Source organism: Panthera leo, chromosome B4 (genome assembly GCF_018350215.1).
Source record: "Panthera leo isolate Ple1 chromosome B4, P.leo_Ple1_pat1.1, whole genome shotgun sequence".
NCBI lineage: Eukaryota > Metazoa > Chordata > Mammalia > Carnivora > Felidae > Panthera > Panthera leo.
In genome coordinates, this window is record NC_056685.1 from 100,856,480 (window position 1) to 100,878,173 (window position 21,694).

General features: G+C 36.5%; 1 protein-coding gene across 1 annotated transcript in view; it reads left to right on the plus strand.

Moving 5' to 3' along the window:
- NAV3 (neuron navigator 3) overlaps positions 1 to 21,694 on the plus strand; it is a 599,823-nt gene that overhangs the window by 385,534 nt on the left and 192,595 nt on the right. Inside the window, exons 6-8 of the mRNA XM_042947238.1 lie at positions 1,387 to 1,455; positions 4,636 to 4,775; positions 14,755 to 15,781. Of these exons, the coding sequence (XP_042803172.1) occupies positions 1,387 to 1,455; positions 4,636 to 4,775; positions 14,755 to 15,781 (1,236 nt within the window). The remainder of the gene's footprint in view (positions 1 to 1,386; positions 1,456 to 4,635; positions 4,776 to 14,754; positions 15,782 to 21,694) is intronic.

Consider the following 21,694-nt stretch of genomic DNA (forward strand, 5'->3'; position numbering starts at 1 on the left):
CTTTGGTTTTTATTTTTAAATTATTCTCTGATGTCATTGTCACCTGAGGTAGTTTCAGCAGTTGGGGCCAGTTGTCTCAGTGTCCAGGGGAGTTAGAATGCAGATGTTATTATGTGCAAATAATAATAATTCACTTGTCAAATGTGAAAAATAAGTGCTATGAAAAGCTCCTTAGCTATGCGGATTTTATTCTTTTCTACCCAGGCAGTGTCTAAAAGGTCTTCTTGCTCCCTAGTGGAGGGAGAATTAACTTAGGAAGCATGTCAACACCATAAGAAATCCTTGCCTTGACTAAAATCCCTGTTGCTTGGCAGCAAAGCAACTGGATGAACTGCATCAGGGCTCTTTTGACCCTTTTACCCTGATTCTAACACCCCCATGTTGTTCCTGTTTCCTCGGAGACTTTGGAAACTACATGCACATCATGTACGGTCCTCACAGTTCACCTGAAAAATGATTCTCCACTCAGGCATCAACGCATGACCATTACAGGGTATCTGAACATGTTTCAGGTCTAATTGGGTCTGACCATAGCCCGCAAAACACTAATTTTCGGAACATTCAGGTTATTCCAAAATTAGCTTAACTTCAAGTGCAAAATTTCATTTTGTTTGCAAAGTATTCACTGCTCTTTAGAGCTCGGTTTAAATAATGCTTTCTTTTGTGTCTTGGAGTGAAGATTTTGATTTAAAAAAAAATATGAAGAATTATAGTTCAAGAATGCCCAGAAGTTGTCATTAACAGTTGTCGAGTTTGTTTTTGAAGAATTTAACTCTAGTTTAATCCATTTGACTTTTGCATAGCTCTCTCTTTAGAGAAACATCTTGTATTGTTCACTTCCTTAAAACATTCTAGATACATTCAAGATACAATACATTACATTTGTCAGACACCAGATGTTTTAGTCATTTGGTTTTCCAGATAGCATTTTGGTTAAAGCATCAAATTAGAAGAACTTGTTAAAGAAAATAATGACTCTTACATGTTTTCTGTTCATTTTAACTTTTTTGAGAAGAAGATCTTTGTACCATGTAAAGTCAGACTTTAGCTTTCCTAAAGTTTTCATAGTCATTTACAAACATTGAATTTTTTGTGCGATGAACTACGACTTAAGATAATATGAACGATATCACACAGCCATAATTTTAACGTCATTGATGATACCGTGACAAGGGGTGCATGGCATTATTTCATAGTGTGTTCATTAATCAAAGTTCATGGTATATGTGTTGCATTATCATAATTTTCTAATTAATTTATTCTTTATACATGCTTATACATGTTCCAATTGCATTTCATTAACTCCTAGTTTTCTTGTAATTTTGTGCTTTCTTTCCATGTTCAAAGAATCTCTTTAATTCAATTTCTCTGTTTCTCCTCATACAGTCTGGCAGCCAGATATGCAACTCAATCTAATCACAGTGGAATTGCAACCAGTCAAAAAAAGCCTACTAGGTCAGTTAATATCTCTAATTTATTGCTTGTTAGTGATAATAAAGTAACTGCCCAGTGATATTTTGTCCTATCATTCTAAATTTTTTTCATAAATCACATACTTCTGGATGAAAAGTTTAGAGGGATGAATTCCTCCAACTGGATTTGCATATACATTCTCAGGGACGAGCATGTCTGTGTTAGATCATTAAATGGGTTTTGGCTTCTTCTGTTTTGGTTCTGTTACATGTAGTGTTATAACTGGGCTGAAGTCTAGCTTCTAGGCTTAGAGAAAGTCAAGGAAAACATGACTTTGAAGGCCCCATTCTTTCCAGGTTACAGAATCTGGAAGTCACACAAGAATGTGATTGCTTTTTGAAATGGGCATGCATTACTTACTGCATGTTTTGAAGCAGAATTGAGGAATATTGGCAGGTATTTGTGGGTAGGTTGGCACCAGGTCACCAGGTTAACCTGGACTGTTCTTTTATCTATAATAGTTTAAATTGTTGCTTCTTTATGACATACATATTTTAAAGACAGTCTGTTATAGTAAATGACTGCATTATGGAAAATACTGCTTTATAACTGATGCTGAAAGTGATGTGTTTTTAAAACTGTTAAGTTACCAAAGGCACAATGGTGCAGCTGAGTGGAGCCACAGCAAACGTGTTTTGCACCCCTGATTATTATGTGATTATATGTGCCACCTCTCTCACTGGAGGAGTATCTCAGGGGTGGCTTCCTAATCACTGCTCTGATAATGTATCATACATACTATGCACTGTTTGACCACAAGGACTGCTTCTGATGCCTTGACTTGAGGTATGTTCTTTTCCTCTTGCCCTGGTTTTCTAAGTTATGTTCATTTCCATAGTAATTTAAACGATTCTGGAGAGAAAAATGTAAAGGGTATTTAATTAAAAGTAAGAAAAATGATATGAATTCAGATGTGCAAAGAACAGTGACCTGCCATGTACAATAAGCATTTTTTATTACCACTTCTAAGGCTCATGCATATAAAATATACTTTAGTACTTTGATTTAATAGAATATCTCTCTCTCTTGTCTTTTTTTGGCTTCATTCTTATTTCTCTTTTTATTACTTTGATGAATGATCTGGAGCTCTGGCTGCCTGTCACATTAGGGTAATGAGAAGAGCAAATGGATTTTTTAATTTGTTTTAATTTGTTCTTCTGAGAACTGAAGATCATTTGGCTTCATGGGTCACGGTAAAGATTAAAATGTATTTTAATTGCTTTCTAGAAACAGGTCAAGTTTCATTGCAAGCAGGGCAAGTTTTGTGACAAAATGTGTTTATACATGTGAGTTTGGAATGAACTTTCTAAGTCTGTAGCTGTGTCTGCAGGAGTAGTTCTCAGATTTATTATGATTGGGACATTTGGCCAAATTAATTAATTGAGTTCTTTCTGCAGAATGCAGTCACTGGTACTCAAAATTCTTGGTGTCTGTAGTTAATTGTGGTGTCCTTACATACCCTGTGGATCCATTTGAGCAAAAGTTAATGCTGGAATCATCGAAAAGGTTCCAATCTCATGTGTGAGGCAATTTCTAATTGGCAAAACAGCTGAAGGAGCTATTTATTAGCCATATGTATTTAAACTCCAAAATACAATCAACATTTTGAAATTGCCAAGTATTCCAAGAAAGCAGAACTTCTGTTTGTAAGCTGGTACTTGAGTTTTCCTGATGTTCATTCCATGTTGCAATACCTGTTGCTATTTTTTAAAGGTACCTATAGTATTTAAGAGTTTGATTTCCTAATAATCTATGGAGATAATGTATCAATTATAAAGGTGAGTTAAAATACGAATATAGTAACAACTTATCTTGAAATCGTGATATATTGTGCATCAGTATAACAGTTATTTTTATTTTATACTTTCATTTTAAAAATATAGTATGAGAGAACAGTAAAAATTTCAGTGCTTCATTTTCAAGTTCTGGATTTTTTTCTTTTAAAATAGAAAATGTCAGAGAAGTACACAGTGACATTCACACGATGGCAGCAAATGCTGGCAAAGATGCTGACATCCTTTAAGATCGTGTTTTTAAATATGACATAGGACGCCAACATTGGTTCCTAATGACTAGTTTTAATTGATACAGATTGTTTATTATATATACAGTATGTTAATAGTATAAAATAAAATATAGTGATTGTATCTTTTAGGCACAATTCATGAAATAATTGATACTTGAAATTTTATTGTGGAAACTACTTTAGCGGTGAAATAAATTATCCACATTGGTATTTAGTGTTAGTCCATGTAAAATAACTCTAAATCACACCCTAATGTGAAACTTACCCTAATTTTAAGACAGTCTGTCTGTACTTTCCTTGTGGTCTGTCTTCCATACACAAAGAATAGCTAAAGTTACTGTCACTGTAGGTGTATTTTACATTATCATTCTGCTCATAGAGAATTTCTTGTTCTGAGACCTTCATCCTTTCTTGTTATATCACCTCTGTGATCAGTTGGCCACACTTGCAAGATAACGAGTAGAATCTTGGTACTTATTTTTGGTAAAACAGTTACAGAAAAAAGAATTTTGAGGCAGACCAATGAAATATAAATTAATTCATGACCTTGTCTCTGCACCATGTTTTAATAAGAGTAGTTTAGTACCTTAGATATACTATAAGCATTTGCTGTTAACAGTTTTTTCAGTACCTTTATTTTTCTCGTTATTATCAAGTTGACTTAGGCTACAGCTATGTAGGATAAAAACAAATGCCCCATACATTGAAAAGAACAACTTAATAATAACTGCAAATAGGTGATTAATACCCTGAGAACATAATAAATTTGTGTTGTTATTTCCCTTGCTTTTCATGTAATTGTTATAGTACTTTTAAGTCAAAGTTTTATTATTATTATTATTATTAGGGGTATGGTAAGAATGACTTTTTAAATTAAAGGTTACATTATTTTTGATTGTTCTACATTGTTAATATCATTTGAGGGCAGATTTAGTGAAAAGTGAGACAAGATTTTTCTGAAGATTCTTAATCCTTGTGTTTAGCTATTTATCACTTAAGCCACCAATTTTCTGCTAAATAGATTTTAGAACATCCTATATTGTGCCTTTCCCATTAAGGCTTCCCTGCTCAGAACCTCTTACCCCTATCTTTTTGCAATGTACAATAATGATGTAATTTTTCTTATACTATTTCAGGCTTCCAGGTCCCTCTAGGGTACCAGCTGCAGGCAGCAGCAGTAAAGCCCAGGGAGCCTCTAATTTAAATAGGAGAAGTCAGAGCTTTAACAGCATTGACAAAAACAAGCCTCCAAATTATGCAAATGGAAATGAAAAAGGTAAGTGTTTGCCTGTTACATCATTATGGCATAAGGCTAAGGTATTAGCCTTGTAAATTACATACTAAGTCCAATATTTGAGCAGTGTTAATGGCTTTTGGAATGGAGTTCTTACCAGCATAGTTTCATGTTTTCAAACTGCCCCCTCCTGAATTCTAGCTTTCTTCAGGGCTTTTCATTCTAAAGAACATTTTAAGGAAGTAGACTCATACATTCTGAAGTGTTTAATTGTAGGAGTGCCTGGGTGGTGCAGTCAGTTAAGCATCCGACTTTGGCTCAGGTCATGATCTCGCAGTTCAAGTGGGTTTGAGCCCTGCGTCGGGCTCTGGGCTGACAGCTCAGAGCCTGGAGCCTGCTTCAGGTTCTGTGTCTCCCTCTTTCTCTGTCCCTCCCCTGCTCATACTCTGTCCCTTTCTCTCCCTCAAAAATAAATAACACATTACAAAAAATTTAAAGTGGTTAATTGTATACCCAAGTCTAAAATCTTTCTCCCAAAAATATTTCCTCCTCTTTTGCCTTCTCATGTTTTATGAACAATTATTATAAGTTGATAAATTTATATTAAATTTATTTGAATATTTAGCTTCAGTTAACATAAATGCCGTAAGTCTTTTGGGCATCAGAAATTGAGACATAATTAGGATAGATATTTAATCTATCACAGAAATAATGTGACCTTAGTTTTCCCTAAAGAGACAAATTATCCATGTTTGTTTTATTTTCTTGAAGAGTGCAGAATGGAAATATCAAATCACAAAATCATCAGGAAGAAAGGAGGCATAGTGGAAGTCTGTGTTAATGACAAATTATATTCTCACTAGATGATACACAATTCTCTGTATTGTGCAGTGTGCATTTAACTAGGTGCTGGCTTGATACATTGCACTGTGGAGCATGGACACAAGTGAGAGCACGTTCAATGTATATCAAAACCGTGAGGGAATCAAGAAACTCTACTGTTATAGGCAGTGTGACTGTGTGAGGGACTAAGGCCTTCGGGTGGATTTTGTGGTAGTTTTTACAAACCAATACGATTTTAACTTCTCTTTACAGTATTTAGCTTTCCATGCAGCAAAACATGAAGTCCATAAGTGGAAAATATGCTTAGTTAATAGAATAGCAGGCAAACTCAGCCGGATAGGAACTTTATCGCTCAGATTAGATCATATCAAATTGTTTCATAAGAGTATCTGATTAGACAGCTTTCTCTAGCTTAGACATGAACTGACAGGTAATCTGTCAATTGGACATTTTTTGTGAAGATTTCCCAGCCATTAAAACAAAATTGGAACAGAGGCTCCTGGGTGGCTCAGTCTGTAAGTTTCTGACTCTTGATTTCGGTTCAGGTCATGGTCTCATGATTCGTGATATGGAGCCCCAAGTGGGGATTCTGCCCTGACAGCAAGTAGCCTGCTTGGGATTCTCACTCTCCCTCCCTCTCGCTCCCCCTTCCCTGGTCATGCATGTCCCCCCCTCCCCCCTGCTCTCTTTCAAAATAAATACACAAATATTTAAAAACAAACAGACAAAAAATTAAAACAGACCATAAATCCCAGAAGGCAAAGCAATGTCCCTGGATCCCTGCAAAACCCTCTGTTCTTGTATCAAATGGAACAAAGGAAGAAAATAATGTATAATTGTAAGTTAGGAATTTCTTTAAAGTATAGAAGAAAGCTTCTGATTCAGCAACCTGAGAAATATTACTGAAGATTTACACTTTTCCTGAGGAAAAGGGAGACAACAATTTTCTTCTTTGTTTTGTGACTTTCCTAGAAAGTGTCATACAGAGCCTGAATGTGCTATGAAATTCTAAGGGAAAATTTGTTTAGACATAGAGATATGTTGAATGAACTCTTCATATATCCAATTTAACTATGAGATTATATAATTATCTGAAATTTTTGCAAGAAATGACTAATAACATTGGCAAAGAAATTTAGAAATGCTTTGGATGAGCTAACATTTTGATATGGTGTATCTGAAGTTTTATGTCATGTGAAATTATTTTCTGTATTTCTAGTGTCTAAAAGTAAAAATCTAAAAGTAGACAAGCATTTCTATTTTTCCATAGCCATTCAACCAACCTCTCTTACATATGTCTAGGAAGTAATGCAAAATTAGGATGTAGCAATATTTACAACCACCACAAGGTGGAGACAGATGACATACATTATGAAGTTTTTGACAATGTAAAGCAAGATTTCCTCAGATCCATAACTGCAGCAAAATATCAGAGTTTTCATTACTTTTGATTCCAACTAAGTAAAAGTTCTAAAGCATTAAGGTGTGTGATCACACCTTCACAAATATTTATAATATGCCCAATATAGGCATTAGATGCCTGAAAACTGTCAAAAATGACTGAAACATAAATTGCATCATATGATTGCTACATAGTATTTTCTATTAACACGGAGTTACAACTTAATGAATACATCCAATATCAATGTTTCTTTCTATTAAAAGATTTTGCTTATTTATTTATTCATTTATTCATTCATTCATTCATTCATTCGTTCATTCGTTTATTTCAAGTAATCACACCCAAGGTGGGACTCAAACTCACAACACTGAGATCAGAAATCATGCACGCTACCAACTGAGCCAGCCAAGCACCCCTCAGTGTTTCAAAGTTAATCGTTGTCATTCTATTTTATATTTCTAAAATATTGTCTTAAGTTATAAGAGCAAACAAAACAATAACAAACATCACAAATGAAACCATTTATACTTTACTCTTTAGACTATTAGAGTGGTATATTTTTTGGGTAAGAATGTTTTATTTACCCTTTTGTCATGGATATTTATAGTGGTAGTGTAATTTATATAAAAATGTAAGATTCCTTCTGCTGACAAGCTTATCTCTATCACAGACTAGTTTGCATACATATCCTAAATATGATCAAGTAAGGGGAACATTAAATAAGATTTTTCAAAGGTTATAGTATTATAAGGACAGAATTCAGAAAATACTAACTTGAATATTCTAATTAATTGCTCTTCCTTTCTTAGTTATTAAGTTGTAATATTTAAGTTTAATAAATTAATACATTTTACTTGAGGTATTATCCACATTATCCACAACATGCTCCCTGAAATGCTTCTAAGAGGAAGTATACTTTCTACTTTCTTTAATAAGTCTTGGGTGGTGAGTTACATGAACACTTGAAGAATCTCTAGAATTTGTAATCGATAATAAAGATTTACTGACAGTGAAAACAGTTTCATTTCTCTATTAAAAAAACATACTGTGAAAGCACAGCTTTTCACATGTATGGCACTGTAAAACGAACTTACTTGCAAACTGTGTGACTTATCTAATGAAAGGAAATCAGTAGAGAGTCACCAACTTCCAAAGATATATCTAACATAATTTTAATAATAAAACAATTCAAAAAAGAGGGTGCTCATTTCACCATTTTAGCAAATGAATTAAATGTCCGTGAGCATGGCCATAGATGCTTGCTTGCAGAGAAGGCAGGAGAGAACCGTTGTCACAGCTGGGGGCAATGCCATGTCACCCTCTGTTGAAATTGAAAGTGGGAACAAATTTTTCAGAACAAGTGGGAAAATGAAGATAGCTCTGTTTGCAGAGAAGCATTTCTTCCGAGAGTCCAAATTTCTTCTCTTGGCGACCTGCCATTCAGATACGGACATCGAATAATACGTTCCGACCCCAGCATTTATCACTTTGCCCATACACTACACACAGATCTATGCTGTAAAAAAAATTAAATACCCGTTTTGTGATCTTGTGAAGATGATGCCCTGGTTCATTTAGATACACACTCTATATGCTTGAAGCACACTATCTTAAGAAATCATTCTTGTTGTATAAAATCTGGGTATTAAATCTGCAAAAGGTGACACAGTTTAATATTATTAGGAACGTAAATATCCCTAGCTTCATTTGGAATTCAGTTTCTGAAATATGATCTGTAAACAATTACTGCTTGACAGTTTGTTAGCAGAGAATTGTTTTTCTGTGTTGCTAAGAAACATGCCACAGTACCAGAGGGCATTTTGCCATCTTTTCATTGTTTCTCCCAAGTGATTCTTACATTGTGTATCTACTAAGGAGATGTCCTTTCTGTTCTCCTGGATCCTAATGAAGTGTCTTCTGGTGTGGACGTGTTCACTTTCATTTACACTCAACATAGATTTAAAAGGACTGATACCGAGAATTTGGCAGCATTGGAAATGAACTTTTGAAAAGTAATGAGCTTTTGTAAAGCTTAATGTGAATGTTGCATCAGTCATGGAATGTTGACTGCTAAAACATAACTATCTGGTTCTTAAGTACTTTTTCCTTTTTTTTTAAATGCTCTGAATTACTATAGCATTAAAGAACTAAACTGTTGTATTTTCTTTTCAAGATAATGCAATTATCTTTTACTTATTACATTGCTTTACTAGTGATTTATTTATGTGTTCCACCATGACTTTTTGCTTTATTTCCTTGATACTTATAGAAGCCTAAAATATAATGTTAAATGAAAATTTCAGGTTAATCTTAGGGATTTTTCATGAGGTAACATAATTCGGTATGTGTATTAGATGATGTGAATCAATAGACTTGAGAATGTAAGTTGTTTCCTTATGTATAAATGCTCCCATATTGAGGTGTACACGTGTTATTCATGCCAGTACATAAATTGCATACTTAAAAAAAAGTGGCTGGCGAATAGAAGTTTCCCTAAATTTCACAATGCTCCACAAAGTGGCACTGTAACATTGTAAGTGGTACGATATGAGCCTGTGCAGAATGGATAGCACCTCTAGGGTTCCGGTAATACCATTCCATGTTTCTGTGAAGTCATCATAAAGTTGATGATTGAGACATGGCACAGGCAATTGTTTATGGAAGATAGTGTGGTGAGGTGAATAAGGGGCCAGTTGGTAACAAGACATATTTGGATTTGAATTCTACATTTTTTTTCTTTTTACTTTTTAAAATGTTCAAATGTGTTTTGATATGTTATTGTGAAATGCGAGTCTAAATGAATTAATTGCCAGGGTCACATCGATAAATCATTTTCTTCCTTTCCCAATGGCCTGTGATGTTAAAGTTGCCCAGTATTTAGCAGGGATCCTGTGTATCAAGGAGTACAATGTCTGCTACGCAGTGAATACTTTCCAACGAATGGTGCTATTGTCATCATTTTGGTTATTTTGGTGTTGCTTTGTAAGTCGAAAGCTAGTTTGCTTCCATCCAAGCAACATACTCTTCAGGGAGGAAGAAGAGGTAAATAGGTTGAGGACCGTCCCTGTGTCTTCTCTCAGGGTAACAGCAGGCAACATGGCACTAAACTCTAAAGCTAGCTGAAGTTCCACAGAGAAATGTCTTATCTAAACTTAGCCATATGCCTCTGTCACTGCCACATTTATCAACATGTATTAATTTTAGAACTAGATTGGCACTTTTTTCCAGGTCATCAATGTTATTTTTTTTACGATGAGATGACTAAAAATTAACTCTGTCAGTGTACATGTTTTCTGAGCATGAATTAAATACTATTCTTATGTCAACTCAGCCGGGTGGTTCAAGTAGAGTGCCCAAGGAGTTAGTATATAATGTACCAAGTAGAGAGTGTCTCCTATACTGTTCTCCCCATCTGTATTCTGCTTCTTGAGAAAGAAAGACACCATGCTTCAAGGAGGTACCCAATTAGCTTCACTATTGTGGCAAACGTGGCTTTCTAGAGAGCCACACCAGCAGAATTTCTGGGCGTGCAGCGAACATATGGGAAAAGAAAGAGAGAGTGAAGAGCCTCCAAAATTTGGAGTCAGAAAAACCTGAGCTCTAATTTTGCCTCTCTCTTTTCTGAGCTTTACTCTATGTGTGAATTGGAACAAGTTACTTTCTCTTTTTAAGTTTCAGTTTTCCCATTTATAACATGAGAAATCATAAGTATATTACAGGTTATTATGGGTGTAAGTGAGATCCTACATATGAAGAGCTTTAAACGTGATAGCAAGTTTCAGAGTACTTGGAAAAAGTAAGCAGTTGATAAATAATATTATTTGGTTGTAGTGGGGTTGATGATGGTGGAGGTGGAGGCGGAGGAAGGGAAGGAGAGAAAGGAGAGCAAGTGGGAGAAAATGTCTCTTTAGAGGTTAGAGACAAGAAGCCAGAGCTGTAGACATAGGTCCTGCAGATTCAAAACAGATCCATTGCAAGAATGCCCTTAAATATGTGCATTGGGTAGCTGTTCCTTTCCTCATACCCAGATAACAACCCGTTCATAGTCAGAAGCTGAGTTATCAACATTCAGAAATATATCCGTGAGACCAGGCTATTTAATATTGAACATGGAAATTGCACAGAGACTAGAATTTGTGGTGCTGTCAGAGCTACGGACCCTCCCATTTCAGTGGCTGCTGTTGTGCAACCTTTATTGTGAGGAGTCCGGGGAGACTCTTATTATTCCAGTGCCTTCCTGATGCACAGCAACCTATGATTTGCCCTCTTAATGAGACCCAAAGCACCTCACTGCTGCTCTGTAGAGAGAGGCTGGGGACAGATTTAGAGTGGAGCTTAGAGAAGTGTCTTATATGTGTGTACTCATCTGAGAACAGTTTTACAGCTGTTGCTGTGATGGTGACCATGGTTTGGATGTGGATGTCATAATTTGGAGTCCCTCCTGTCTCATTTTTGAGAGTGGTGATGTTGAAATTCCTCTTCTGTACTTGAACTGCTATAGCAGTCTATCTAGCTAATGGCAGAACACTTAAACATCCTGGTGGATTCTTTCCTACCTTTTCTTCTCATTCGCACCGAAGCTCCCAGGCACGCAGGGACAGGAGTCTCCCGACTTCTTAATCAAGTTGCAAATACAAAGAGGATACACACTATATGTATGGCCGTCAGGAGAACCTGACGGGCTTCTTTTGTTTGCCATATCCCTAGCCACACATTGCCAAGCATCCCACGAATATCGAACTGGCCGAACTCTGAAAGTTCAGAAGGCAAAGAATATTAATACTGCACATCTATGGACCATGTGACAAATTCAACCAAATTGGGTACTGGCATAAGAAAAATTCTTGAAAACTGATAATGTCAGCAACTGCCAGGATTTCCGAGTCTGTTCAACTTTTGTTACTCAAAACATGGTTTGTGACGCAGCAGCAGCAGCAGCAGGAGCATCTGGAGCTTATTAGAAATGCAGAATCTCAGGGCCCATAGCAGATCTGCGGAATCACAATGTGTTGTGTGCTCAATAGGATCCCCAGATAACTTCTGTGCCCATTAAAGTTTGAGAACCTCTATGGGAAACACTTAGGGTGTTAGACATTCTATGCATAATAACAGACTTGGTCTTTGCTTTAATGGAACACAAAGTGCAGTATAGGAAACAGGCAATTACACTTGAGTAATAATGGTCATAAGGGAGGAAATAATAAGCTATGGAAAAATGTAAAGGAGCCACCCGACCCAGACTTGATGCTAGGATGATCAGAAATGGGGGTGGGGATAATGTTTTTGTGTTTTGTTTTGTTTTGTTTTGTTTTTTTCCAGAAGAAGTGAGGTCAAAGTTGAGACCTGACCACTAAATAGAAATTATTCTGAAGAAATATTTGGTAGGCATTTCTACCTGCAGGTAGATTCAAATTTTGGTGACGTGTTGTCAGTCTCTGAAAGGGATCTTAACATGTAAGCGAAATAAATTTGGAACTACCTGTACTTAAAAGAGATTGAAGTAAAAGATTGAAATCCATTAACAGAGAGTGAATGTATTTGAGACTGGTTATTTTGAAGCTTGTTAGATTTGTTTGTCCTAAATTAGTCGATACTCCTACTGTTTTTCAGAATACCTTAGTGTTTATATACAAACCTAATAGATTTCTACAGATATTCTAGAAATGGACACAATTACAGATATTACCTGAATATTGAAAAACATCAATTTATCATCATAGGCTGTACAATTTAAATATGCCATATAAGCATTTTGACTTTTCAGTAGACTGTTACATTTTAACATAAAGTATACATGTACAGTCTTACAGTAACTTTTGCCAGTTGAAATATGGAAATGTAGAAAGGTAATGAGAGTTAGAGTTAATGTTGGTATACCAATTTTTAAAAGAAATATTAAAGAGGGCACTTGTGATGAGCAGTGGGTGTTTTGTATAAGTGATGAATCACTACATCTTACATCTGAAACTAATATTACACTGTATGTTAACTTTAATTTAAATGAAAATTTGGAATAAAAAGTGAATATTAACTATAAAATGCATTTGTCTATTCTTGTTAATATAAATTTCACAAATCTACTGTATCATTTTAGGCACACTTCTTTTTAAAAAGCTTAACTCACACAAATACTTAACTAATAATTTAACCTATTTTTGTGTCTCTAATTTCTTTATTTTCTCTTTTTTATATTAGTTTCCTTTTCTTAAAAATGGTTAAAAGTAGTTTTTGGTACAAATGAGCTTGATTACATATCATTTTCCCTGCATTTTGAAGAACACATTTAAAAATAAAAGCATTGTGTTTTATAGTTGTAAATATTTGATGAAATTGAATGGGCTCTAATTCTTGAATATTAGGAAAAGGATATTATTTATAAAATATTTCCTTTGGACATTTCATCAAAAACAGCTCTGCATTTATTTGTCAATGTCTAGTGTGTTAACAGTGCTAAATGATGCCTCTGTTACATAAATATCTAATTTAATCATTGATCATTTCATGTCTAAAAAAAAAAAAAAAGATGAAAGAAGGAGGCATTTATGGTAGATGAAATTTAGAGTAAATGACTTGACCAGAATTATACTGTTCCTCAATGTTAAATAACATTTATACTGAGGTCTTTAAACTCCAAGCTCAGTTCTTTCTATTCTATGCCCTGTTATAAAATCTCTTTTTTGATTTAGTTTTTCATCCTTAAAAGTGAGACGTTTTATCAGGCATTAATCAGTGTTAAAACAGTCATATAACAGTTCATATCATAATGAGATTTCTGAGTGGAAAGTAAGTAAAGTGAGTAAACACATGCATTATAAAGTACTTTTTTTTCATACCCCCCCCCCAAAATAGCTTGATTTTTTTAGTAGTCTTTAGAGTTTGTTGACATCACTTCAGGAGGTATGTTAGTTAAGGGCACCAGCTCTGAACTGTGTTCAAGTCCAGGATGAGTGACTTTGAACAAGTTATGAGTTTTTTATTTGTGAAACAGGAATAATATCAATACATACCTTATGGGGTTGTTATATAGTATATATGTAATTTATGTTGCATATATAACATATGTTTTATGTAATATATATTATATGTAATATATCTAAGTATATATTAAAATTATATGTAATATGTGTGATATATTATATAATATATGTAATATATAACATATATTTTATGTTACATATGATGTATATTTATATATGTTATATATAATGTGTGTGTGTCTATATATGTAACAGTACATTATCTGACCCATATAAGCATAGATTTCATGCTTTTTTTTTAATTCAGATTAAAACAAACAATACTGAGAGCTAAATCATGATTCATAAGCTCATTTAATCAGATGACAAAAAGCTAGTCTCCTGTAGGTTAAAGTAATTTCTCAACACTTATCATACAACGTATTTTATAAAACTATGTGGAATATCAATTTACTGCTATGAACTACAGCAATAATTGGGAGAAATACAAAGAACTGCTTAAGGAAAGGATAGTGTTTTCTCTTTGGATGTGTATGACTAGCGAAGTTCCTTTGGGTTAGAAAAATTTTAGAAGGGAAAATAATTGTTTTCTAAAACCAGCGGCTCTCAGATCCTGAATCTGTGATACGTGGTACAAAGACAACCGTAGCACAAGAGTGATCAATGCCCCATAGCATGTCTCCTTTCTGCTTACAGGAGAGATCCTTTCCTGTGTCTGTCGTTAGCAGTACTCTGTGGTGTGAAATAAGCGATCAAAAGTCATCAGCCTTTTCTTGCTCATTTTTTTCTTCACGTCCAGATTCCTCCAAAGGACCTCAACCATCTTCAGGTGTAAATGGAAACGCACAGCCCCCTGGCACTGCTGGGCAGCCTCCTGCCTCCGCCATCCCTTCCCCAAGTGCCAGCAAACCCTGGCGCAGCAAGTCCATGAACGTCAAGCACAGCGCCACCTCCACCATGCTGACCGTGAAGCAGCCAAGCCCAGCCACCTCTCCCACACCCTCTGCAGACAGACTGAAGCCGCCTGCGTCAGAAGGGGTCAAAACAGCTCCCTCGGGACAGAAATCCATGCTTGAAAAATTCAAGCTGGTCAATGCCCGGACTGCTTTACGGCCCCCACAATCTCCCAGTTCAGGACCCAGTGATGGCGGGAAGGATGACGATGCCTTTTCTGAATCTGGAGAAATGGAAGGTTTTAGCAGTGGTCTGAATAGCGGTGGCTCAACCAACAGCAGCCCCAAAGTGTCACCTAAATTAGCTCCTCCAAAAGCTGGAAGCAAAAACCTCAGCAATAAAAAGTCTTTGCTACAGCCAAAGGAAAAAGAGGAAAAGAACAGGGACAAAAATAAAGTTTGCACTGAAAAACCAGTCAAGGACGAGAAGGATCAGGTGACAGAGACGGCTCCAAAAAAGACCTCTAAAATCGCAAGCTTGATCCCAAAGGGTAGCAAGACGACAGCAGCCAAGAAAGAAAGCTTAATCCCCTCTTCCAGCGGCATTCCCAAACCAGGCTCGAAGGTGCCAACAGCAAAGCAAACCATTTCATCTGGCAGTGCAGTGAGCAAAGAGTCAGAAAAATTCAGGACTACCAAGGGAAGCCCTTCCCAGTCCTTACCTAAGCCCGTTACCACTGAAAAAGCAAGCACATCCAATTGCCCTGCTCCTTTGGAAGGAAGGGAAGCCGGCCAAGCTTCTCATGCTGGTTCCTGTGCCGTGCTAGGGGCACAAGGCAGTGGGCAGACTGCGGGGAATGGTGCCGTCCACCTGCCTCAGCAGCAGCAACACAGCCACCCCAACACTGCCACGGTGGCTCCATTCATTTACAGGTAAGGTGGCCCCTGTTGGTCCACAGCTGTCATCTCCTGCAGGCCTTCATGCTCACAGTGTAAGAAACACGGTTACTAGCATTGTGTTTTGCGGTGGTCATTTTGGAACAATGTTTCATCCTGAAGATAAAGGCCTCGAATTTCATCTTTTAAGAAAAACGTAACCCGTATTCTCTAGTCCTATTCCGCTTCCTCTTCCCTTCTTCTGCCCTCTTGTCTCCTCTTTTCAAGAACTTGAGGCTTTAGGAAGTTAACTTACTTGTTCTCAAAGGTGAAATGAAACCCAGATGCCATGACTTTTCCCTGTGTCTATTACCATTTTTATTATTGGTCTTTTAAAACAATTCTCAGTTTTATAATGTTTACAGATAGTTTTCTTTTCGCCCTTGGGAGCAAGTACACCCAAATGCCTAAAGGGGCAGACTCTAGAGTCAGACACACGTGGCTTTAATGTCCTGCTCTGGCCCGCACCAGCTTTGTGACTTTACGACTCTTCGTCTCATTTTCTTCAACTGTCAAATAGGAATAATAGTATCTACCTTAAAGCGCGGAGAAGAGTAATAGGGAAAATTCCTATGTTTGCTCTATATTCTGGAACATTGTAAGTGTTTGTTGAATATTGTTTATAAGGTATTGGTTTCCCAGCATACAATTTATATTACTTTTCTCTGGCTAAGCGTTAGTTTCTAGGCACACATAATAATCTATATAATTATTATATTTGTGCTTTATTAATTTGTTCTTGCATTGTACTTATGTGTATTGAAATATGCCAACATGTGCTATATCTTAAAATATTTATTCTATACAGTTATAAAAATGGCATGTTTTGCCTATTGTGTGGGTTGTCTTAATCAATTAGAAATATGTCAGTCACTGCTTTGCCTCCATTTTTATTCATGGTCTTTTCTGCCAGGAGATGCTTAGGGAGGGATAACGTCTGCCCTTTTGGCAAGTTGGCAGTTCAATAACAGGAAAGACGTTTTCTGAATAGGAGGCAGTACCTGCTATACTTAAGTGAGGGTCAATATTATATAGCTTAATAATGTATTAAATTTATTAAATGTATGGGTTTTTTTATGTAAAGAAAGTAATTATGAGGGTTTGTTTTCCTTCAGTGAAAAACCTGAGTGCTTTTCTGGTGCTTTATATACTCGGCGAAGCAAATTTAAAATTACTATCTCTCAGCTTCTTTTTCAAGTCTGCTTTTCTGCCTTTAGGAGTAGTAATTCATTTAAAACCTTTGTATTTGGATCAGATGGGACTCAGCTCTAACTCCAGAGTCCCTGTGTGACAAATGAGAATTGAAGATGTCAAAATCATAATCCACATTTCACATATGTGAGAAAAATTATCAAGTGTTAAGTATGTCACACTCAGCACACATGTGCATCTCAAATATATTCTGTAGAAGCATCAGTCATCTCAAATCACCACAAATGAATTTCACAGGAAAGCGTAAATCTAAGCAGAAAGATTGTGCCTGCCAGGTTAGCAAGCATGTTTTTAGAAGTGGCAACAGGCTTTTTTTGGGTTTTTTTGTTTGTTTATCAGAAAGTGTCCAGTGGACACAAATTTGGTGGTTTCCATTTGAAAAATGCAACTCTCACTATTAAAAAGAGGAAGCAGCACAGCCTGGGGTTGTGGTATGGATCAGTTGTGTGACCTTGCCACATTCTCCTACCTCTTAGTTTCTGTTTGCCCCTTTTAAAATGGAGATGATAAAACTGAGGTAATACAGCCAAGTAGCTAAGACTATGGGCTGTGAATTCTGCCTGTTCTACCACTGTTCGGAAACAACATCTTGTGTTGGTGAGTAGATGACCCCAGGAGCCAAGTTGGCTGGGTTGAAATCTTGACAATGTCCTTTGTTAGCCATGTGACATTGGGCAATGTATTTAAAGACTCTGAGCCTTGATTTCCTAATCTGTAAAATGGGGCTGATAATAAGAGAAGCTGCCTCCTAAGGCTATTTTGAAGATGAAATGAGTTGATATTTATACAAGGCTTAGGATAGTTCCCGCCACATAGTGAACAGTCTTCCCCAAATTTCAGTGTATAATCCTGTGAAGTATGGTGGGTAAGAATGTCCACTTGGGGTGTTTTAAAGATGAAATAAGGCAACCTCATGTAAAGATTTTAGCACAGATCCAGATTCAGAGTAAATGGCTTATAAACATCACCAATTAGTGGTATTATTATGAATAATATAAGGTAGTTGAAAATAAAACCGTCTGATTAGAAAATTTCACGTCATAGTCTGCGTATGAGGCAATAGTTGCTGGAAGTCTCTTATAAATTCAGAATAATTTTGTAAATGATAATGTAAATCCCCTCAAGGTAGATTAATCAATACTTAAGCTTTTTAACTGTCAGCGAAAGATATTTATATTACAGAATCATGTTGTTTGGATTAGGTAACCCTTGATTTTCTTTTGACTCTGTCGTTCCAACCCCATGTAAGAATTCTTCCTGCAAAATGCCTGACAGACTTTTCTGGATTGCCAATTATTTGATAACAGGCATAATTGACTATTTTATAATGTTCTTGAGTACTTAGTACAAGTCTGTATTTCACAAGATTTATGTTCATTTTCTCATTTAAACTTTATCATCAACAAATGAGGAAAAATGTTATCTCCATTTCACAAAGATGAAGAATCGGAGATTTCCAATCAGAATAGTAGTTGCCATTTAAAGTCACAGGGCTGGTAGGGATTTGCCTTTGAACTCAAATGTGCTTGGACCTGTAGTATCCCCTTCGTTGTTCACCAGTTCTTCCTGCAAGAAATAGTTATTGGAAAGATTCTGGCCAGAAAAATGTCTATCATAGGTTGCAGAATTCTTAATCAGAACCCATTTATGATAGGAAATGCCAAATTGCTTTCAAGTTGTGTGTGTGTGTATGTGTATAGTGTATATAGTTTTGATATTTAAAGATAATTTAATAACTTCTATAAAATGGGAAGATTTATGGCTGAGGGTGATGTTTTTCTCCTTTCTTCACCCTGATTCTAGGTCATGCTAGGTTATTAATTATTACTTCTGGAACTCTAATATATGCTTCATAATACTCTTTGTTACAAATTGAATGTCAGAGTTCTATAAATATAATGTTGAGTTCTGGAAGTTAATGGATTTCATATTAGTCCTACTTCCTATACAATGCAAGCATGTTCTAAATTAAGTTTTTGTGACTCATTTATCTCTATAGTGTGATAAAAGTAGTTTTTAAGTTAGTATATCTTTATCCATTTAACGAGTGGATATAGCTGAAATCAAAAGTGGAAAATTTTAAGAAAGAATGTTTTAATTTAAAATAAAAAGTTCCCAATATTTAAACCTATTTGAATGGAATAGACTGCCATTGTATTAAGGTGGCTACCAGAGATATTTGAGATTTGGTAGAATGATGAGGCGCCTGGGTAGCTCAGTCAGTTAAGCATCCCACTCCTGATTTTGGCTCAGGTCATGATCTCAGGGTTTTGACATCGATTCCCACATCAGGCTTTGTGCTGGGTGTGGACTTTGCTTAAGATTCTCTCTCTCCCTCTACCGCTCATGTGCTCTCTCTCTCTCTATAAAAAAAGAAAGAAAGGAAGGAAGGAAGTAAAGAAGGAAGGAAGAAAGAAAAGAAAAGAAAAAAGAAAAGAAAAGAAAAGAAAAGAAAAGAAAAGAAAAGAAAAGAAAAGAAAAGAAAAGAAATATGGGTGCCTGGGTGGCTCAGTTGGTTAAACCTCCAACTTTGGCTCAGGTCATGATCTCATGGTGAGTGAGTTCAAGCCCTGCATCAGGCTCTCTGCTGTCAGCACAGAGCCCACTTCAGATCTTCTGTCTCCCCTCTCTCTGCCCCTCCCTTGCTCTCTCTCTTTCTCTCTCTCTCAAAAAATAAATAAATGTAACGGAAAATAATAAGTGGTAGAATGACAGGTTGCCATTGTTTAGGTAAAGGGAAAACACCAAATACGTTTTCATTTATGTACTCATCATTCATTTTGCAAATACCATGTATTAAGAACTACAAAGATTTTTTTTAAAAGACTTTGAGTTCCAGTGAGGGAAGGAGGCAAACCATAAGAAACTCATAAATATTGAGAACAAACTGAGGGTTGATGGGGGGTGGGGGAGAGGGGAAAGTGTGTGATGGGCATTGAGGAGGGCACCTGTTGGAATGAGCACTGGGTGTTGTATGGAAACCAATTTGACGATAAATTACATATATATATTAAAAAAAAAGACGTTGCCTTGCCCTCAGGGAGTTCACTCTATTGGACATAATGATAAAATATAATAAAAATTAAAAATCATTGCTGTTATGGAAGTATATACAAGAAATAATGTAGAAGAGAGTAGAGGTTTGGGATGTAGGATTATTGAGTGGAAAATTCAGAAGAAAATTTGGAAAGAATCCATATTTTACTCTTGATTTTCAATCACTCTCTCCCTGCACATCTTATTTTCAGTTAGTCCTATTGGCTCTTCCCCCCCAAAACATACCCTCAATCAGGCATTTCTTTCCATTTCCACCCCCCTCTCCTGGTCCAAGTCATGTCACCATCAGTACTTACCTAGTTTCCAGTGAGTCTTCCAGATTCCACTTCTGGCCCTTTCCAACAGCATTCTTCACACAGCAGGGGCTCTAACCTCCTAAAAGTGTACATTATATATGTCATTCCAATTTACGAGACAATCTATTGGATTTTCACTACACTTGAAAACAATGAAACCCAGACACCTTGCCAAGACCTACAAGTCCCTACATAATCTGACCCTCTATCTAACCCACAGGCCACAGTCATACCATTTCTCCTGTAGGGCACTAAACCCCTGCCTTCGTTCTGTTTCTCAACAAACTAACCTATTCTGCTTTGGTGCCTTTGTCATAGATGATCTCTCTACCTGTGACAATCCTCTTCCAGAGCAAAGCAGGCTACTTCTCATCAGATCTCTGCTTACATGCTACCTCTTCACACAAGCTATCTCCAGCCATCTAATCCAAAGAAACATTCAGTATGCCTTTTGCCAGAATTCTATGACATCATCTTCTTATATTTTATTCATAAAGTTTATTATTATCTGCTATTATTTTTTAAATATTTATTTTGAGAGAGAGAGAGAGTGAAAGAGAGAGAGAGCGCTCAAGCAGGGGAGAGGGGGAGGGAGAGGGAGAGAGATAATCCCAAGCAGGCTCCATACTGTCAGCACAGAGCCCAATGTGGGGCTCGATCTCACGAACACTGAGATCATGACCTGACCGAAAACAAGAGTTGGACGCTTAACCAACTCAGCCACCCAGGCACCCCTGCTACTATTTTGATAACTTATTAATAAGTATGATTTCATGGCACCTGGTTGGCTCATTCGGTTAAGCATCTGACTTCGGCTCAGGTCACGGTTTGTGAGTTCGAGTCCTGCATGGGGTGAGCTCGAGCCCCACTTCCAATGAGCAAGAGCCCTGCTTCAGGTGAGCCCCCCTTCTCTTTTTCTCCCTCTCTGCCCCTCGCTCACTTGCTCCCTCTCTCAAAAAAAAGAAAGTCAGCCACTTCCAGCTATAAATAACAAGCTCATTGATACCAGCTCTTATATTTTTTATTTAGTAGTGTAATGCCCAGAACAGAACCTACCTACCATGGGCACCATGTGAAATTGTTGAATGAAACACCATCAACATGGTTTAGACTCACCTGCTATAGATGAATAGTACAATTAGCAGCAATGTATAATGAAACAGAGAAACTTCTGAAATCTCTTACCTCCTATAAATGAGCTAGATGGTTTAACTGAAATATAAACAGCTTTAAAATATTTAAAGAATGAAATTTCTTCTCTTCAGGACATTCATTCACTTATTTTGTTCTTCTTCCAGTAACTCCCTACTAAAATCTATTATGTATAAAACATGAGGATAGAGTG